General features: G+C 57.7%; 1 protein-coding gene across 7 annotated transcripts; it reads left to right on the top strand.

Annotated features, from left to right (window-relative positions):
• The first annotated feature begins 477 nt into the window (after positions 1-477).
• On the top strand, positions 478-15,155 carry ARHGEF19 (Rho guanine nucleotide exchange factor 19). Of its 7 annotated transcripts, none has more exons than XM_045063822.1 (16): positions 478-707; positions 4,407-4,850; positions 5,254-5,535; positions 5,698-5,806; positions 5,891-5,967; positions 6,249-6,511; positions 7,231-7,391; positions 7,512-7,664; positions 7,912-8,041; positions 8,185-8,259; positions 8,418-8,507; positions 8,686-8,846; positions 10,948-11,106; positions 11,383-11,462; positions 13,096-13,200; positions 13,616-14,177. In XM_045063822.1, the coding sequence occupies exons 2-16, from the start codon at positions 4,436-4,438 to the stop codon at positions 13,771-13,773; spliced, it is 2,418 nt and encodes an 805-aa protein (XP_044919757.1). In that variant the 5' UTR covers positions 478-707; positions 4,407-4,435; the 3' UTR covers positions 13,774-14,177. The 7 variants fall into 7 exon arrangements, with proteins under 7 accessions (XP_044919757.1, XP_044919753.1, XP_044919755.1 ...); XM_045063818.1 differs by lacking the exon at positions 478-707 and adding an exon at positions 2,255-3,330; XM_045063817.1 differs by lacking the exon at positions 478-707 and adding an exon at positions 3,274-3,330 and having other exon boundaries at positions 4,028-4,850.
• The last annotated feature ends 1,194 nt before the right edge of the window (positions 15,156-16,349 follow it).

The following is a 16,349-nucleotide window of genomic DNA, read 5'->3' as shown; positions in this document are numbered from 1 at the left end:
AGACCCAGAAGGCTTCCTGGAGGAGGAGGCCATTGGAAATGGCAAGGTGGGTCATTCCAGGCAGCAGGGGAGGATGGGTCATTCATGACAGCAGTGATGCTGAAAGGGTTGGTCGGGCTGGTCCTCGATGCCTCACATCACCAACTTTCGTGATTTCCATCTCTCCACCATGGAAACGAGTGTTCCTATTTTATGGGTGCTGTAGCCAGCTCAGAGAGGGTCAGCAAACTACAGAGTTCTCAGGGTCCCTGAGGAGTCCAAGGCTTGGAAGTTTCTCTGTGAAGCCACTCCTCCCCCAGCATGTCTTATGTGGGGGTTAGCTTCAGAAGAGGGGTGAACTGTTTCTTGGACAGAAAAGCAGTGCTTCCTCCATCTTTAGGACATCGGTCTGGGGTCCTTCAAAACCTCTCCTGGGCATAGGACTCCCATTGTTCCAGCCCCCCTCTTGTACCCCAGACTGGCCAAACCGGTTCTGGGGAAGGGGGGCGGGGAGCAGGCACGTTGAGACAGCCGCCCGCCTGCCTGCGAGGTTCCCTCCGCCTTCGCCTCCCCCCCTCCCCGCCCCACACAATACCCAGGATCGTGCACTGCCCGGCTCAGGGGCCATGCTGACATCGCCCCCTGAGGACCCAGCTGCAACCCCAGAGCCCCCAGGTGGTCTGGAGCCCTGGACCGTGTCGGAGGCTGGACGGAGCTCCCTGGCTGAGGTAGGGCCCCACCCTGCTGCCGGCAGTACTATCCTCCTCCCGCCCGTGTTCCCAGAGTGCGTCCTTTGTGCTGCCGGCCTGGCCTCTGATCCAGGCTCCCACCCACTTATGGCCTCCTGAGGCTCCACAGCCTGTTTGGCTTGGATCCCCCTTCCGGCCATGACCTTCCACTCGGCTTTGTCCCTGAAAGGGCACAGGGGCCATGGCAGGGCCCTACTCCTCTGGGCACTGGGGCAAGGGGGACCAGGGAGGGGCCAGGGAAATCCTGGGCGTAGGAAGCCAGAGGTGCTCTCCCTGAACCACAGTAGTATCCAGAGACCCTCCCTGCCAGCCTTGTCAAGTGGGTTCCTTGTCTGTGTGATTAGCAGCGTCCACTGGATGGAGCCCTCCTTGGTCCCTACTGTCCTTCTCTGGCCATGGAGACACTCATGATGACATGAGCTTCCTAGAGGGGGCAGCCAAGAGGGACTTCCCATGTTACTTTACAGATGGGGACACAGAGGCCCGGGAATAGGCTATGACTCGCCTAGGGCCACACAGCTGGTAGTGTCAACACTGGGCTTGAACCTTAGGGGTTTTCCCCTATAGGTTCCAGAATGACCCTTGGCACTAGAATATTCAGTGATCATTTCTGGGGCCGGGAATGAACATGCTACTTGGGGCCAGTTCTCTTCCTGAGGCTTTTTCCTTTTTTTTTTTTTTTTTTTACTAGCAGAGATGAGCTGCACACAATATGAACACAGCTCAACGTCTCCTTGGTCCCGAGCACCAAGGTTGAGTGGGCCACATCTTTGGAAGGCCATAGGGCTGGTATCCCAGCTAGATGGGTCATTGCCTTTTGGTCTGACAGAGGTGGAGGTTGACTCATCCCTGACTTTTCCCCTAGGGACCTGCCTCCAGCCTCCTCTCTACAGAAAACCTACCACCTTCCCCTGGCATTCACCTAGGCTTCTCCTCTAAGCTCTTAATAGGGGGTGCTCCTGCCCCAAGGCTTCCATGTTTTTGCTCATTTATCCCTGTAACTCAGGAGGGTGTGGGGTGGTGTGCTCCCTGCCTTCCAGGGGCTTCCGAGATCCAAGTGGAGAGGATCTCCCAGGATATAAGGGGAGCAGAGCACGTGTGTATTCTTGCACACGGGTCCTCACGGAAGCAAGTGGGACTTCTATGTCAAGAACTTCAGAGTCCTGGAGAGAAAGAGACTTCTCTGGCAGGCAGTGGTCCCGAGTCTCCTTCCTCACGCTCCTACAAAGAACGGTGGGTCTCATCCTCACTGACTCAGTTTCCCCATCCGTGGGATGACCCAGGCCACCTGCCCGACTAGAGAAAGACTAATTATAATACTCAGGAGAATGACTATCAACTACGAAGCTCCTACCACATGCAAGGGGCTTTACACGCGCTGTCATTGATTCACACATTAGTGTTGTTTTTTTTTTAATATTTTATTTATTTATTTATCAGATGGAGATCACAAGTAGGCAGAGAGGCAGACAGAGAGAGAGAGGAGGAAGCAGGCTCCCTGCCAAGCAGAGAGCCCGATGCGGGGCTCGATCCCAGGACGCTGGGATCATGACCTGAGCCAAAGGCAGAGGCTTAACCCACTGAGCCACCCAGGTGCCCCTCACACTTTAGTGTTTTAAAGCTGGTATGAGTGGCCTATTTATCAGATGAGGAAACAGAGATGTGCTCAGATGGACAGAGGTTTAAGGTACATGCTAAAGTTGTCCCTGTGGAGAGGGCCTGGCAGAGTAACTGTCTCTTGGGAGCAGCCCCACCCCAGGCAGGCACTGAAGAGAGCAGGGGAGAAGCTGTGCAGATAGAGTGGTGCCCCTCCCCCCGGTACTCTCCTCCATCCCTCCCTCATCCCTCGGTCACTGACACCGTCACCGTTTCTCTCAAGTCAAGATTTTCTCCTTATCCATGTTTACTGGGTCCCTGGCTATTTCAGCTGGAACAGTTAGCCGTTACCTCCTCCAGGAAGCCTTCCTGGAATGCTCAGGTCAAGTCGAACCCAGCGCTGATGGTTCCTCTGGCTTGGCTCCTGCCAACCCTGAGTTGAAACTGTCTTCATTTTTAGCTCCCTCACTAGACTGGCAACGCATGGGCCACAAAACGTTTGTCCATCTGTCTCCCTGTTTTTTTTCTGGGCTTTGCATCTGTCTCTGAGTATCTGGTCTGTGACATTTTCGGTATCTCTGTCTCTCTGTCTCCATCCCTGGGTCCCTGAATGTCTCGGCATCTGTGGTTTTCTGGGTTGGAGTGTTTTGGTGTCTCCCGTCCTGAGATGCTGCCTAAAGTCTCTCCGTATCTCTGGGTCTCTATCTCTGTCTCCTGGGTCTCCTTGCCCTGCCAGGCTGGGCATTGCTCCTCTGGCCACAGGGGGCCTCTGGGGGGGGGGGTCCTTGCTGCCCCGCCTGCCCACAGTGAGGCCAGGCAAGGGTAGGCCCCCGCCCAGCCCGCTGCCTGTTCCCTCCCTCCCTCCCGCTTGCCTCACCACAGGGTTTGATGAATCAAACTCTTTGTCTGGGTGGGATCTCCCCCAGCCAGCTGGGCAGAGAGAGGGCTTCCCCAGCCGCGGGGAGCAGGAGCAGAACAAGATCAGCAGCGGCCCTCGGCTGGAGAGGTGAGGGGCTGCGGGAGGACCGCCGGTGGAGGGCCTGGGGAAGGGCTGTGAGGGCTCAGATCCCTCTGTCATCAGGCCTGTCCCGAGGCTCTGGCAGACTCCTTGGGGATGACTTCCTGCCCAGAGAGGACCCAGTCAGCCTGGCTAGATCTGGGGCTGAGAGCCCGGGTAGGGAAGAACCCCTCTCTCGCCCCAAACTGGGGAGCTGGGACATCTCCCTGCCCTTCTCCCGGGAGGGCCTAGCCTGATCTCCGTGGTGGCCCGCCTGCCAGTCTGTGACCCTCCCAGCCAGCCTGGCAGGGTGTGGGCACTACTCAGAGCTGAAGGCTGCAACTCTGGGCATGGGAGGGGAGGTTGGGTAACACCAAAGCAAGGACTTCTGGGCCTGTGTGTGTGCGTTGATATCTCGGTGTGTGAGTGTGAATAGAACAGGAGTGTGAGAAAGCTTGAGCAGATACATAAATATCTAATAGGTCAGCATGTGTGTGTGTGTGTGAGAGAGAGAGAGAGAGAAAGAGTCTGTGAATATATGTAGTTGTGTGAAAAGTGTGAATGTGTAAGCCTGTGAATATGAAGTGTCTGAGTGTACCCATGAAAGTGTGTATGTCCATGTGTCTCCTTGGAAGGAAGCATGTGTGCATGTGCATGGAACATACACAGATTGTGTGACAACATATGTATGTGTGTCTGATCATAGGTCAGTGAGAGTTGAAAATGCACGAGCTGGTTCAAAGCACAGACTCAGAAGCAAGACTGCCTGGGTTTGAATCTTGGCTCTCCCCTATGCCAAATAACCTCTGTGCCTCCCCGACCTCACCTAAAAAAATGGGGATAAAACTAGCGTCACCTCAGGGTGGTGAGGATTAGATGAAATGACATATAAAAAGCACTTGGCCTGCCATTTGGTAAGTGCCCAGTAAGTATGAGCTGTTACTATGCGATTAGGTGTGTGAGTGTGCTTGAACAGATGTGTGCGCATGTGTGTACACAAGGGTTTGTCCAGGCCTCCAAGACAAAGGTGGCTTGCTGGCCAGCCTCCTGTTCTGTGTCTGCCTCTCATACCTTTTCCCCTGCAGGCCCAGGTGGGTGGCAGAGCAAAGGAGGAATGGACTGTGGGCCACCTGCCACCCTCCCGTCCCACCTGGCTGGGCCACGTGGCACTGACCGCCGCCCAGTAGCTGTGTGCCAGCAGGAGAGTCTGTCCTTTGCAGAGCTGCCCACCCTGCAGCCCCCGAGCCCTGTGTGTCTGGATCTCTTCCCTGTTGCCCCAGAGGAGCTTCGGGCTCCCGGCAGCCGCTGGTCCCTGGGGACCCCTGCTCCTCTCCAAGGGCTGCCATGGCCACCATCCCCGGAAGTCCCAGACACCGAGATCTCCACCAGTGGGGGGCTGCGGCCCAGCAGAGCTGGCAGCTGGCCACACTGTCCTAGTGCCCAGCCCCAAGCTCTGGAGGGACCCTGGAGTCCCCAGCACCCACAGCCACAGCGCCGGGCCAGTCACGGTTCGGAGAAGAAATCTGCATGTAAGTCACTCTGGGTGAGGGGGTGGTGGCCTAGTGGGACAGACAGGGGAGAAGTTGGGTGGCACTTTTAAGACTCATAAGCCCCACAGTTCCCCCAAACAGGCAGGACAAGTGGTAGATTCTAGTGACAAGAGAACTGGAAATCAGGGAGGACAGGTGACTTCTCAGAGGCTGCACAGCAGATGAGGGGCTGTCCTGAGCTCTTGGCCCTTTGTCCACTGCAGTCAGGCGCTCTGTTCTCTCTACTAGCCCTCTTGTTGATCCCATTTGGGGATGGGGACCAGATCCTGGCCAAAATACTGACCTTTCCCTCAGATGCTCCGGGCCACAGGGTAGCAACAGGGAGGAGTGGAGAGAGCACCTAGTGGATGCCAGCCAGTGCGCTCACCCCACTTCCCCACAGGGCGCAAGATGCGGGTCTATCAGCGTGAAGAGCTCCCTGGCAGCCCCGGAGCCCATGCTGTCTTCCTCGAGCCTGGCCAGGCAGCAGAGCAGACCCTGAGCACAGAGGAGCCCAGGCCACCGGAGCTGTCCCTACCCTCCAGGGTAGGCCTGGAGGGGCCTGAGCGCAGGCGCTTCTCAGCCTCCGAGTTGATGACCCGCCTGCACTCTTCCCTGCGTCTGGGGCGGAATTCAGCAGCCAGGGTGCTGACCCCAGGGTCAGGCACTGGCGCAGCTCGGGAAGGTACCAGCTTCTCCCCTGGGCCCTAAGAGCAGGCCATGAACCAGATGCAGCATGGGGCAAGGCCCACACTTGAGACTGGGTGCTGGTCAGCTGCAGCGTGGCACCCCAGCGCCCGGCGCCATTCTTGGAGCCACCCACCCTCAGAGCTCTCGCCCTCTCTAGGAAGATCATCTGGAAGGGAGTCGCGCAGTGTAGAGATGAGGGTAGACGGTTTGGTGATGCCAGCCCCTATTGACCCGAGCGGGTGCCATAGCGGCTGGCCCGAGCCCAGGTACTATCTCCCACTGTGCGCTCGGTCCGAGGAGGGGTGCAGGGGTGCAGGCGAAGTAGGGCCCTGACCCTGTCCGTTTCCTAGGCTGTACACGCCGGAAGAGCTGGCTCTGGGGTCCAGGAGCTCCAGCGAGCGGCGCCAGTCACGGTTTCTCCTTAACAGTACGTGGGACGAAGGGGCTGGGGGGGGGGGGGGGGTTTGGAGAGTTGAGAGGTTGGGATCTTGGCGAGAGGGAGGGAGAGCCGAATCTCAGGAGCGAGCACAGTGCCCAGCACGCAGTGGGTGGAAGGAGTGAGTGCGTGAGTGAACGAGTTCACGGTGTCCCGCTACCCGAACCGTCCGAAAGGCTCGTTTATTGAGGCAGGCTCTCGGGGAGCCGGGCAGGAGCCGGACCCGGCAGGCGGGCGCCCCACGGCCCTCCCCCGCCCCTCTCCCCGCCCAGCGGTCCTCTACCAGGAATACAGCGACGTGGCCAGCGCCCGCGAACTGCGGCGGCAGCAGCGCGAGGAGGAGGGCCCGGGGGACGAGGCGGAGGGCGCGGAGGAGGGGCCCGGGCCGCCGCGCGCCAACCTCTCCCCGAGCAGCTCCTTCCGGGCGCAGCGCTCGGCGCGAGGCTCCACCTTCTCGCTGTGGCAGGACATCCCCGACGTGCGCGGCAGCGGCGTCCTGGCCACGCTGAGCCTGCGCGACTGCAAACTGCAGGAGGTGGGCGCCGGGAGCCGGCGGGGCGGGGCCGGCGGGGCTGCCGGCCGGGAGGTGGCCCTGGGGCCCGCAGGGGGCGGGGCCACAGCGGGGGCGGGGCCAGGGGGACGGGGGACGGGTCCCCCGACTTAGCGGGGCCCGGGGCCCAGGGTTACCGGGCCAGCGGGACTGCACGCTGCTGGAGGTGGGCGTGGGACCCAGCGGGGAAAGCGGGGCCACGAGAGGGCGGGGCCGGCGGGACCGTCTATGCGAAAGGTGGGTGCGAGGAACTGGGGCTGGCGGCTAGCGGGGACTGAGCCGCCGCGGGAAGGAGGGGTGGGGTCAGGGGTGGGGTCCGGGGCGGAGCCAACAGGGCCGGCCGAGGGGCGGAGTCAGGCTGGGCCTGCCGAGGTGGGACCGCGAAAGCGGGGACCAGGAGGGGCGGAGCCCTCTGGAGAGGAAACGCCTAGTGGGCGAAGGACTGAGAGGGCCCGGCTGGGGGGTGCAGGCCCGATGGGTGGAGCGAGGGGTTCCACCCCTCAATCGAGGTCTTCCGTTGAGTTTGAACAAAAGCGCGTGGCCAGAGGTGGTCCCGTTCACCCGGCAGGTACTAGGTCATCGGAAGTGGCTGGAACAGCAGGGGGACAGGGAGGGAAAGGCGGCGTCGGAAGGGTGGGTGGTGAGTTCACAGTGTCTGAGGCGGGCCGGTCCAGCCCTTTCGATCCCGCCTCCCCCTCACTCAGGCCAAATTTGAGCTGATCACGTCCGAGGCGTCCTACATCCACAGCTTGTCGGTGGCCGTGGGCCACTTCTTAGGATCTGCTGAACTGAGCGAATGTCTGGGGGTGCAGGACAAGCAATGGCTGTTCTCCAAACTACCCGAAGTCAAGAGCACGAGCGAGAGGTGAGGGAGTGGTACGGTAAGGTGTGGTGGGGGCGGGGCAGAGCCTGTTGTGACTGGCCGGGCTCCCAGGTCTGGGTTCTCGCCTTGACCCTGACCTTGACCTCTCACCGGACCCCTCAGGTTTCTGCAGGACCTGGAGCAGCGGCTGGAGGCAGATGTCCTGCGTTTCAGTGTGTGTGACATTGTGCTGCACCACTGTCCAGCCTTCCGCCGAGTGTACCTGCCCTATGTCACCAACCAGGCCTACCAGGAGCGCACCTACCAGCGCTTGCTGTAGGGCTGGAGGCTCTGAAAGGCGGGCGTGGGGTGGTGGGAGTTGGAGATAAAGGGAGTCTTAGGCGGGAATGGTTCCTGAATAGGGCTCTCTGACCGGGGTCAGCTTAGACCCCACCCCAAAGGGCAGGAAGGATGTGACAGGAAGACACCTGAAAAACCAAGAGGGTGGCTGGGGTCATGGATCATGGGGGTTCATAGGATCTATGAGCCCATCTGTGACCTCAGGTCCCTCCCCATCTTCCAGCCTGGAGAACCCCAAGTTCCCTGGCATCCTGGCTCGCCTGGAGGAGTCTCCCGTATGCCAACGTCTGCCCCTCACCTCCTTCCTTATCTTGCCATTTCAGAGGATCACCCGCCTCAAGATGCTGGTCGAGGTACGTGGAGGGCACCAGGCTACAGTGAGAGCTGTGGGGGGAATGGTGCTATGCCTCCCACAGCCCCTCCTGGGTAACCACTGGCGGGCAGGGCTATGGGTAGAGGTCCCGGTCTGTCTCACCACACCAACCTCACCCTCTAGAACATCCTGAAACGGACAGCACAGGGCTCGGAAGATGAAGACATGGCCACCAGAGCCTTCAATGCACTCAAGGAGGTGAGCTCAGCTCTCCAGGACCCCGCCCCCCAGATCCCCGGCATATCTCCAAATGAGCCCCAGCCAGCAGAGCCTCTGGTTCCCAGGTGGGAGCCTGAGGCTGGGCTCTGGGAGCCGGGGTTGGGGGACCACAGATGACTCACACACGGCCTCCCCAGCTGGTGCAAGAGTGCAATGCCAGCGTGCAGTCCATGAAGAGGACAGAGGAGCTCATCCATCTGAGCAAGAAGATCCACTTTGAGGGCAAGGTGCACACCTGCCGCTGGCGGGGTGGGGTCCACCAAGGGGCCACTCTCGTTCTGTCCTTCCCCAGGCACAGCAGGCCACTTCCTCACCCCCCCTCCCCTCCCCTCCCCTGTTCTGTGCTGTCTGCCCTGCTGTCCGGGGCCTGACCTTTTCTCCCCCTTGCCTCCCGCATACTTCCAGATCTTCCCACTGATCTCGCAAGCCCGCTGGCTGGTTCGGCATGGGGAGCTAGTGGAGCTGGCACCACTGCCCGCAGCGCCACCCGCCAAGCTGAAGCTGTCCAGCAAGGCAGTCTACCTGCACCTTTTCAATGACTGCTTGCTGCTCTCCCGGCGGAAGGAGTGAGTCTAGGCAGGGTGCGGGAGGTAGACCGGAGCCAGGTCCCTTCTCCCTGCCGTCAGGCATCACTGGGCCTGGAAGCCCCTGTCTGTGCTGCTGGGGCACCCTGAGCCTTGGAGGCTCCCCCAGAAAAGGCAGCGATGTGAGGCCAGTCCATTTTCCAGACCTGAGAACCAAGGGCTAGGCTGTGTGCAGAGGACTCAATGGTGCTCTGAGCTTAAGACGAGTAGAGCAGAGATTAAGAGCATAATTCTGGAGTCTCAGCTCTGACCCAACTCATCCAGATAATGGCCAGCATTTACTGAGTGCCTGTCCTGTGCCAGGCATGCTGTGTGCATAATTTTTTTAAATGATTTTATTTATTGATTTAACAGAGAGAGAGAGAGAGGTCACAAGTAGGCAGAGAGGCAGGCAGATGGGGAGGGGGAATGAGGCTCCCTGCTGAGCAGAGAGCCCGATGTGGGGCTCGATCCCAGGACCCTGACACCATGACCTGAGCCAAAGGCAGAGGCTTAACCCACTGAGCCACCCAGGTACCCCCACTGTTTGCACTATTATCCCTAGTTCTCTAAGCATCTGCCTGGAAAGTAGGCTCCCTTGTTATTCTCAACAGCATGGATCTAGTAAGTGCAGAAGCCAAGAGGGCTCCAGGGGAGGCCAGGTCTGTCTGATGTCCCATCCTAGGCTCTTAACCATTGTATTATCTTGTCTTCCATCTGTAACATAGAGACTATATGTAGGGAGACTCTGTGATAATAAGACGGGGAAAGAGCTTAGCATAGTACCTGGCACACAGTGAACACACACGCAATGTTAGCTATGATTGTTAACAGTTTGGGATGAGGGAGAAGTCTTTCTGAGTGAGGTAAACCTTCAGGCTGGATGTGATGAAGAAAGGACTTCTTAGGCTATGGGAAAGGTTTATTCTTGGTTTATTCATTCACTCACGAAAGTGTCACCGAATCCCTGTTCTCTTCCGGGCCCTGAAGGGTGCTAGGGTCATTTCCGCCTATAGGAGCTCTCAGGACAATTAAGCTATATCCTTATAACCACCTGGTCAGGGTTTTTAGGGGAAAGGTGCACTCCTGCTGTAGCATCCCCTGGTATGGGGTGAGAATCTATAAAACTTCAAAGAGGAAGGGACATTTGAGCTGGGTTTTGAAGGATACATAGGAGTTTTCCAGGTGGAGAAGGAGTTTGGGAGGATATAGCAAAGTCACAGTAGGGTATAATAGCAGAGTGTGTTTGGGGGAGGATGAAGCCTAAATATGGCTAGATTCGTAGAGGGGAAGGCCAGAAGAAGGAGGTGGGCTTGTTGAAAGCCATCGGACAGAGACTGTGCTTTCTGAGGGCCATGGGGAGCATGGAGAGTTACGTAGACGAGTGACATTTCACTCCTGGCCAGTTTGGAGGATGGACTGGAAGGGGCGAGACCAGAAGCTATTACAATTGCCCAAATGAGAGTAGATCCACCCCCAAATGGTAGGGGGCCTGTGGGAAACGGATTCCAGGGACAGTCAGGAGTTGGGTAGGGTGGAGCTGCTGGCGGGGTGTGTGGGGAGAGGGAGGGAAGAGGCTGGAATGATGGCTGAGTTTCCTCCTGGGCTACTTGACGGAGTCTTTCCCTGGACTGGGGAACAGTGAAGGGGTCTGGTTTGGACTGGGAGATACTGACTGCTGTTCAGACAGGTTGAGAAGAAAGGACCTGTGGGACATCCTTGACCCACTCCCCTCCCCATCCTTCCCACAAGTGTTTTTTGAACCCGAATGATGGGCCTGGCAGTGTGGAGCACTAGGATAGAATAGCAAAGGAGAGACATAGTTCAGCTTCTTCGTGGTCCGAGAGTCAGACACTAAGCAGCACGGGGGTCTCATCCGAGGGGCCGCCTGTTGGCTCTTTAGAACAGGGACTCAGAGAACCTGAAAGTGTGCCCTGAGGGGCAGGGACTAGTTTTGTCACCTTTTTCGTCTGCCAGGGAGTCTGCGCTCCCCATTCCTTGTGGGGGCCTGCGGGCTTTTAGGGAGGTGACTGCCTTCCGAGAGTTTCCCCGGGGAGGGAGCCCGAGGGTGAGCGGGCTGACCTCACCTGCCCCGGTCCCGCAGGCTAGGGAAGTTCGCCGTGTTCGTCCACGCCAGGATGGCCGAGCTCCAGGTGAAGGACCTGAGCCGGAAGCTGCAAGGCGTCCCCGGCCACGTGTTCCTCCTCCAGCTCCTCCATGGGCCCCACGCGAAGCACCAGTTCCTGCTGAGGGCCCGGACGGAGTGAGTGGGCTTGGGCGTGGGGGGAGAGAACCCCTGGGCGGGTTGTAGGACGGGGCCTGAGGCAGGCCACGGGTGGAGCTGGCATCCAGCGGCTTCCGGGCCTGCTCTGTTGGGCTCAGAGCTGGGTGGGGCGCGGGCTTGGGGACAGACAGGGCTGTGGGGCGGGCATGCCCCGAGTCCAGACACCATGCCCAATCCTCCCAGCCCTGTCTCACCACCCTGGCCCTGGGAGACTGTACTTTGCACGTTGTGGCAACTCAGCCTCCCCCTCCCTAGAAGTGAGAAGCAGCGATGGATCTCAGCCCTGTGTCCCTCCAGCTCCCAGGAGGATAAAGAGTTCTTCAGCGAGGGCCAAGGTAGCAGTCTGCCTCCGGGCCCACATCCCCCCGGGGTTGGGTCCCTCACTGCTCTCCCCCTTTCCTCCCATCCTGGTGCCTTGTTGCTGGCCGAGCCGGCGGGGAGAGAGACCAGCCAGCCTGGGGCCATTGGGGGCTGCCGTGCAGACCCTTGGAAGAGCAGCGACATTTGCCTAAGCCAGGCCGGACCTCCCCGCCACCGCCACCGTCTTCCCAGTGCTCAGGCGGCGCCTGATGGCAAAGCCTTTTGTGTCCTCCCGTTTCATCCCCGCACAAGCCCATCTTACCCGCTAGAAAACAGCGGTTCAGAGAGGTTAAAGTGACTTACCCAAGTTCACCGAACTGGTAAGCCGCAGAGCTGAGACGGACGCCCTGATCTGTCTCCACTTTTGCCTCTGCCTCTGTTGCAAAGGAGCAGGAACCAAAGTGGCCACAGGGTGGGGTGGGGCGGGATGGGGGATCAGCTCTGTTGATCTAGAGGCTTCTCTCTGGGGTGTGAGTGAGGCCGGTAAGCCAGAGTGTTGCCCAGTCCGAGAGGGACCCCTGATCCAGTGGACACCAGGCTGTGGCTGAGGGTTGCCGAGCCGGGGAGTTAGGGCTCAGCTAACGAAGGGAAAAGGAAGGGAGCTTGTTTCTACCCATACTTGTTCCTCATCAGGCCTGGTGTTGGCCGCCTTTATACGCATTTAGTTTACTTAATCCTCCTGATAAGCCCGTTGGGTAGACTCATTTTCTCATATCTGAGAAAACAGGCTCAGAAATGCTAAGTAATTTGCCCAAGGTCAGACAGGCCAGTGGAGAGCAGAGCTGGGATTCAAGCCAGGTCTGGCCCCAAAGCCTGTGGTTTTCTCAATACTGCCAGCCTGTCTCCTGTGGTAGAAAGAGCCGTGGGCCTAGATTGAAGCAGATTCTCTGGCTTGGGCTAAGAGTCCTGTTTGAGCTGTGGGGTGAGCCTCGCATTCCTGAGAGGTGGTCAGAGAAGGCCCCTGAAGGAGGAAGAGGGGCAACCATGAAAAGATTTGGGGGGGAGTTCTCCTGGGAGGAGGATAGGCAGTGCAAAGGCCCTGAGGCAGGAGGGAGCTCAGAATGTTTAGGAACAGCAGGGCAGCTAGTGTTGCTGAGCTCCATGAGCAAGGGTCCGGTGAAGGGGAAGAAGTGAGGAAGAGGGGCTTGTGAAGGCACAATGCCAGGCCATGTAGGACTTTGTAGGCTGTAGGGAGGGCTTTGGATTTTACTCAGAGGAGTAGGAAGCCCCAGAGGGTTATAATTGGCGGGGAGGTGATGTAACTTGACTCCCAGTTGAGAAGGACGGATTAGAGGGAGCCCTGGAGTACCAACAGGGGCAGATGAAGGGACCATTAGTGTTTTGTGGGGAGTGTCTGGAGGCAGGTGGACCTTGACCTGGAGGTCAGCGTCAAGGTGTTAGACTGAGCTGGGGAGGTGAGAGCCCTGGGCAATAACCCAAGCTGGCAGGGACTGGATTTACCAAGGGCTTGTATTTAGGGTAAGAGAGGAGGGTGGCCAGGGTGAGCAGACGGAGGTGCAGAGAAAATGAAGCAGCAGCAGCCACCCTCTGACCCCTCACCTTCCTCCTTCTACCTGGGGACTCCCTGACTCTCCCTTGGACTGTCAGACCGCCCCCAGGTTCAGTGCGTCAGGACGTACAAGGCTTTGCAGCCAGACGAGCTGACTCTGGAGAAGACGGACATCCTGGCCGTGAGGACCCAAACCAGTGACGGTGAGAGGGGCCTCCTGGGAAGGCCTCCCTGATGGGACCCAGGTGGGCAGGAGGTAGCTAGATGGCTAAGATATCACAGGAAAAGGTTGTGCAAGTGTTGATCAACCACAGCATGTAGGAATCAAGTTAGACAAGAGGAGGAACTTCCCTCTTACAAAGCTGGAGGATTCAGAGCGACGGGTGGGGAAGAATGGGAAATACCCTTTGTAGAGGATTTCAGGAAAAACAGGTCAGAAGTTCATCTATGAGACTGCTAGAGGCAGGGTCCTTCCTGGAACTGGGACGCTGGGATGAGGTCACCTCTGCCCCCGGGGTGCAGACAAAGCTTGCATCAGGGCCTAGGCTTTCCCTGGCAGACCCGGCCCTGGTGTCCCTTTGATGCCACTAATGCTGCTCCTGGCCCGTGTGGCTCTAGGCTGGCTGGAAGGGGTCCGCCTGGCAGATGGTGAGAAGGGGTGGGTGCCCCAGGCCTATGTGGAGGAGATCAGCAGCCTCAGTGCCCGCCTTCGAAACCTCCGAGAGAATAAGCGGATCACAAGTGCGCCCAGCAAACTGGGGGAGCCCCCTGCCTGATGGGTGGGATGCCAGCTCCGTGCCCAGCTCCTGGACAGGTCTGCAGGGACCTCTGGTGTCGCATGCCCCAGGCCGCTGCTGGTGTTCCATGGCCTGGCGTCCGGAGTGCAGCCCGTCCTCATGCTCTTCCCAGTCCACTTCAGGGCCGACGCCAGTTTCTTCCTCTGGCATAGGGACTGCACAGGTGACCTGTGATATCTGGCAAGGACTGGGGCTCACTCCCTTCATGCTGCCTGACTCTTGGTCCCTCTGGCAGGGACCCAGCTGGGGACAGCTCTGGTGCTGACGGGTGCTGGGACGTATATATAGAGAGATGTATATATATCTGGGGTCTTCTGGCCAGAGCCTGCATGGGCCCTGGCGGCTGTGACTTTTCTGTAAATAAACTCCCATGATGCCTTGGCTTGGAGTCTGCAAGCTGTCTGATGCTGCCCCCTCCAACCCCGCTTCCTCCAGCTAAAGGTCAGGAGGCTCTCTAGCTGCCTCCCAGTGGGGAGAGCTCACCCCCTATCCGGAGGAGGGGACGACAGGGCTGGGTGTGAATTAGACTCCTTTGTGTGGCAACTGACAAGAAACCGTATTCAACCAGGCATAGAGATTGAAGACACTTTATTGGCTCTTGTGTCTGTTTCTTATAGCTGCTGTAACAAATGATCGCACACCGGGTGACTGAAACCAGTAGGACTGTATTCTCTGACTGCTCCGAGGCCAGAAATCTAAAATAAGTATCGCTGGGCCAAAATCCAGGTGTCAGCAGGGCAGGACTCTGTCCTGTAGTGGGGATGTCTGCCAGGGGAGAATGGGTCTTTGCCTCTCACAGCTCTGGTGGCTGCCAGCTCTCCTCGGCTTGTGGCCACACCACTCAGACTCTGTCTCTGGAATCACACTGCCTTCTTCTCTGTGTGTCTGTGTCAGAGCTACTTCTGCCTCCCAAGGATAAGAATACATGGATTTTATTTCAGGTCCACCCAGATAATCTCTCCATCTCAGAGTCCTTACCTTAAATCCCTCCTGAAAAATCTGTCCCCCCTCCCTTGTTTATCATAGAAGATAATAATTACCAATTCTGGGACTAGGAGGCAGATATCTTTTAGAGGACCATGTCTCAGCCTTCCACAGTTCTCAAAACTAAGAAATATATGGACAAGGTGGGCTTCAAGCAAGGCTTGATCCAGCAGCTCCTGTGACATCACTGAGGACTCTGCTCTTTCCATTCTTCCACTTGGTTGTCCTTGGTATTGTCTTCATCCTAAGGCCTCCAGGGGCTTCTTCATTCACATCCAACATGAAAGGAGGGTATTTTGTTTTTAAAAGATTTTATTTATTTATTTGACAGACAGAGAGAGCACAGCTGGGGGAGAAACAGGCAGAGGGAGAGGGAGAAGCAGGCTTGCTGAGCAGGGAGTCCAATATGGGGCTTGATCTCAGGACCCCGGGTCATGACCTGAGCTGAAGGCAGAAGCTCAATGACTGAGCCACCCAGGTGCCCCTGGAAGGAGAGAATTTTCTTTGTCCCAGCATTCCCTGTCCAAGTCCGGGGATGCTTTCTAACTAGACCAGCTTAGGTCATGGGGCTGCCTCTGGGCTGATCACGGTGGCCAGGGGGTGGTGTGTGCTGAGAGACCTATCCTAGGTCATGTGCTTTAGCCCTGGAGTCAGGTTGGGGACCTACCCTTCTTGGAACCCCCTTGGTTCCCACGCGGAGTCTGATGGCTGCTGCACAGGAGAGGTGGCTTCTGGGGAGGCCAATGAACATTGAAACCCAAATTACCCAGGAGAGGAGAAACACCAGGGAAATGAGCTTGAGATGCAAACACACCTGCGCGGACCAGAGCATCCTTCACCTCTCAAAAGGAGGTCATGGGGCAAAGAAAACGTGAGCCAGGTTGGTCCTAGAAGGCAAACATAGGCAGATGGGGAGCCACTCAGACCCATGAAGGAGCTTTTGGGAATGGCTTTCTAGCCTGAGATGGTGCAGGGAGGGTGCAGTGTGTGGGCGAAGGGGACAGACACATTTGAATTTGAATCCTGGTTCAGACACTGATACCCATGTGACTTTTTTTAAAGGTTTTATTTATTTGTTTGACAGAGAGAGAGATCACAAGTAGGCAGAGAGGAGGAGGGAGCAGGGGCTCTCTGCTCCCTGCTGAGCAGAGAGTCAGATGCCGGGCTCGATCCCAGGACCCTGAGATCATGACCTGAGCCGAAGGCAGAGGCTTAACCCACTGAGCCACCCAGGCGCCCCCCCCACCATGTGACTTTTTAAAATAAAGTTTTTACTTTGGAATAATTATAGATTTACAGAAACATTTCAGAGGTGGCCCAGAGAGTGCCACATGTCTGTTCCCCTGCTGTTAAGATCTTCCATTACCATGGTACCATTGTCAAAACTAAGAAACCAACGCGGGTACATGACTATTAACTGAACTCCAGCTTTTATTCGGATTTCACCGGTTTTCCCACTAATGTCCTTTTTCTGGTCCAGGAATTGGATCCAGGATCCCACACTGTGTCTGGTTGTCATGTCTCCCTGGTGTCCTCTGGTCAGCACCGGTTTCCTCTGTCCGCCCTCGGTT

Source organism: Mustela putorius, unplaced genomic scaffold, assembly GCF_011764305.1.
Source record: "Mustela putorius furo isolate JIRA1106 unplaced genomic scaffold, ASM1176430v1.1 tig00003853_pilon_pilon_pilon, whole genome shotgun sequence".
Lineage (NCBI taxonomy): Eukaryota > Metazoa > Chordata > Mammalia > Carnivora > Mustelidae > Mustela > Mustela putorius.
The sequence above is the reverse complement of the archived record's forward strand: the minus strand, read 5'-3'. Positions and strand labels throughout refer to the sequence as shown.

What these genes read in the sequence shown, in the direction of transcription:
- ARHGEF19 (XM_045063816.1), top strand. Translation starts at nt 4,253, where the DNA reads ATGAGCTGTTACTATGCGATTAGGTGTGTGAGTGTGCTTGAACAGATG. An exon ending in CGCACCTACCAGCGCTTGCT is followed by an intron (nt 7,665 to 7,911) that starts GTAGGGCTGGAG and finishes CCCATCTTCCAG; the next exon opens with CCTGGAGAACCCCAAGTTCC. An exon ending in GAGGACCCAAACCAGTGACG is followed by an intron (nt 13,201 to 13,615) that starts GTGAGAGGGGCC and finishes GTGTGGCTCTAG; the next exon opens with GCTGGCTGGAAGGGGTCCGC.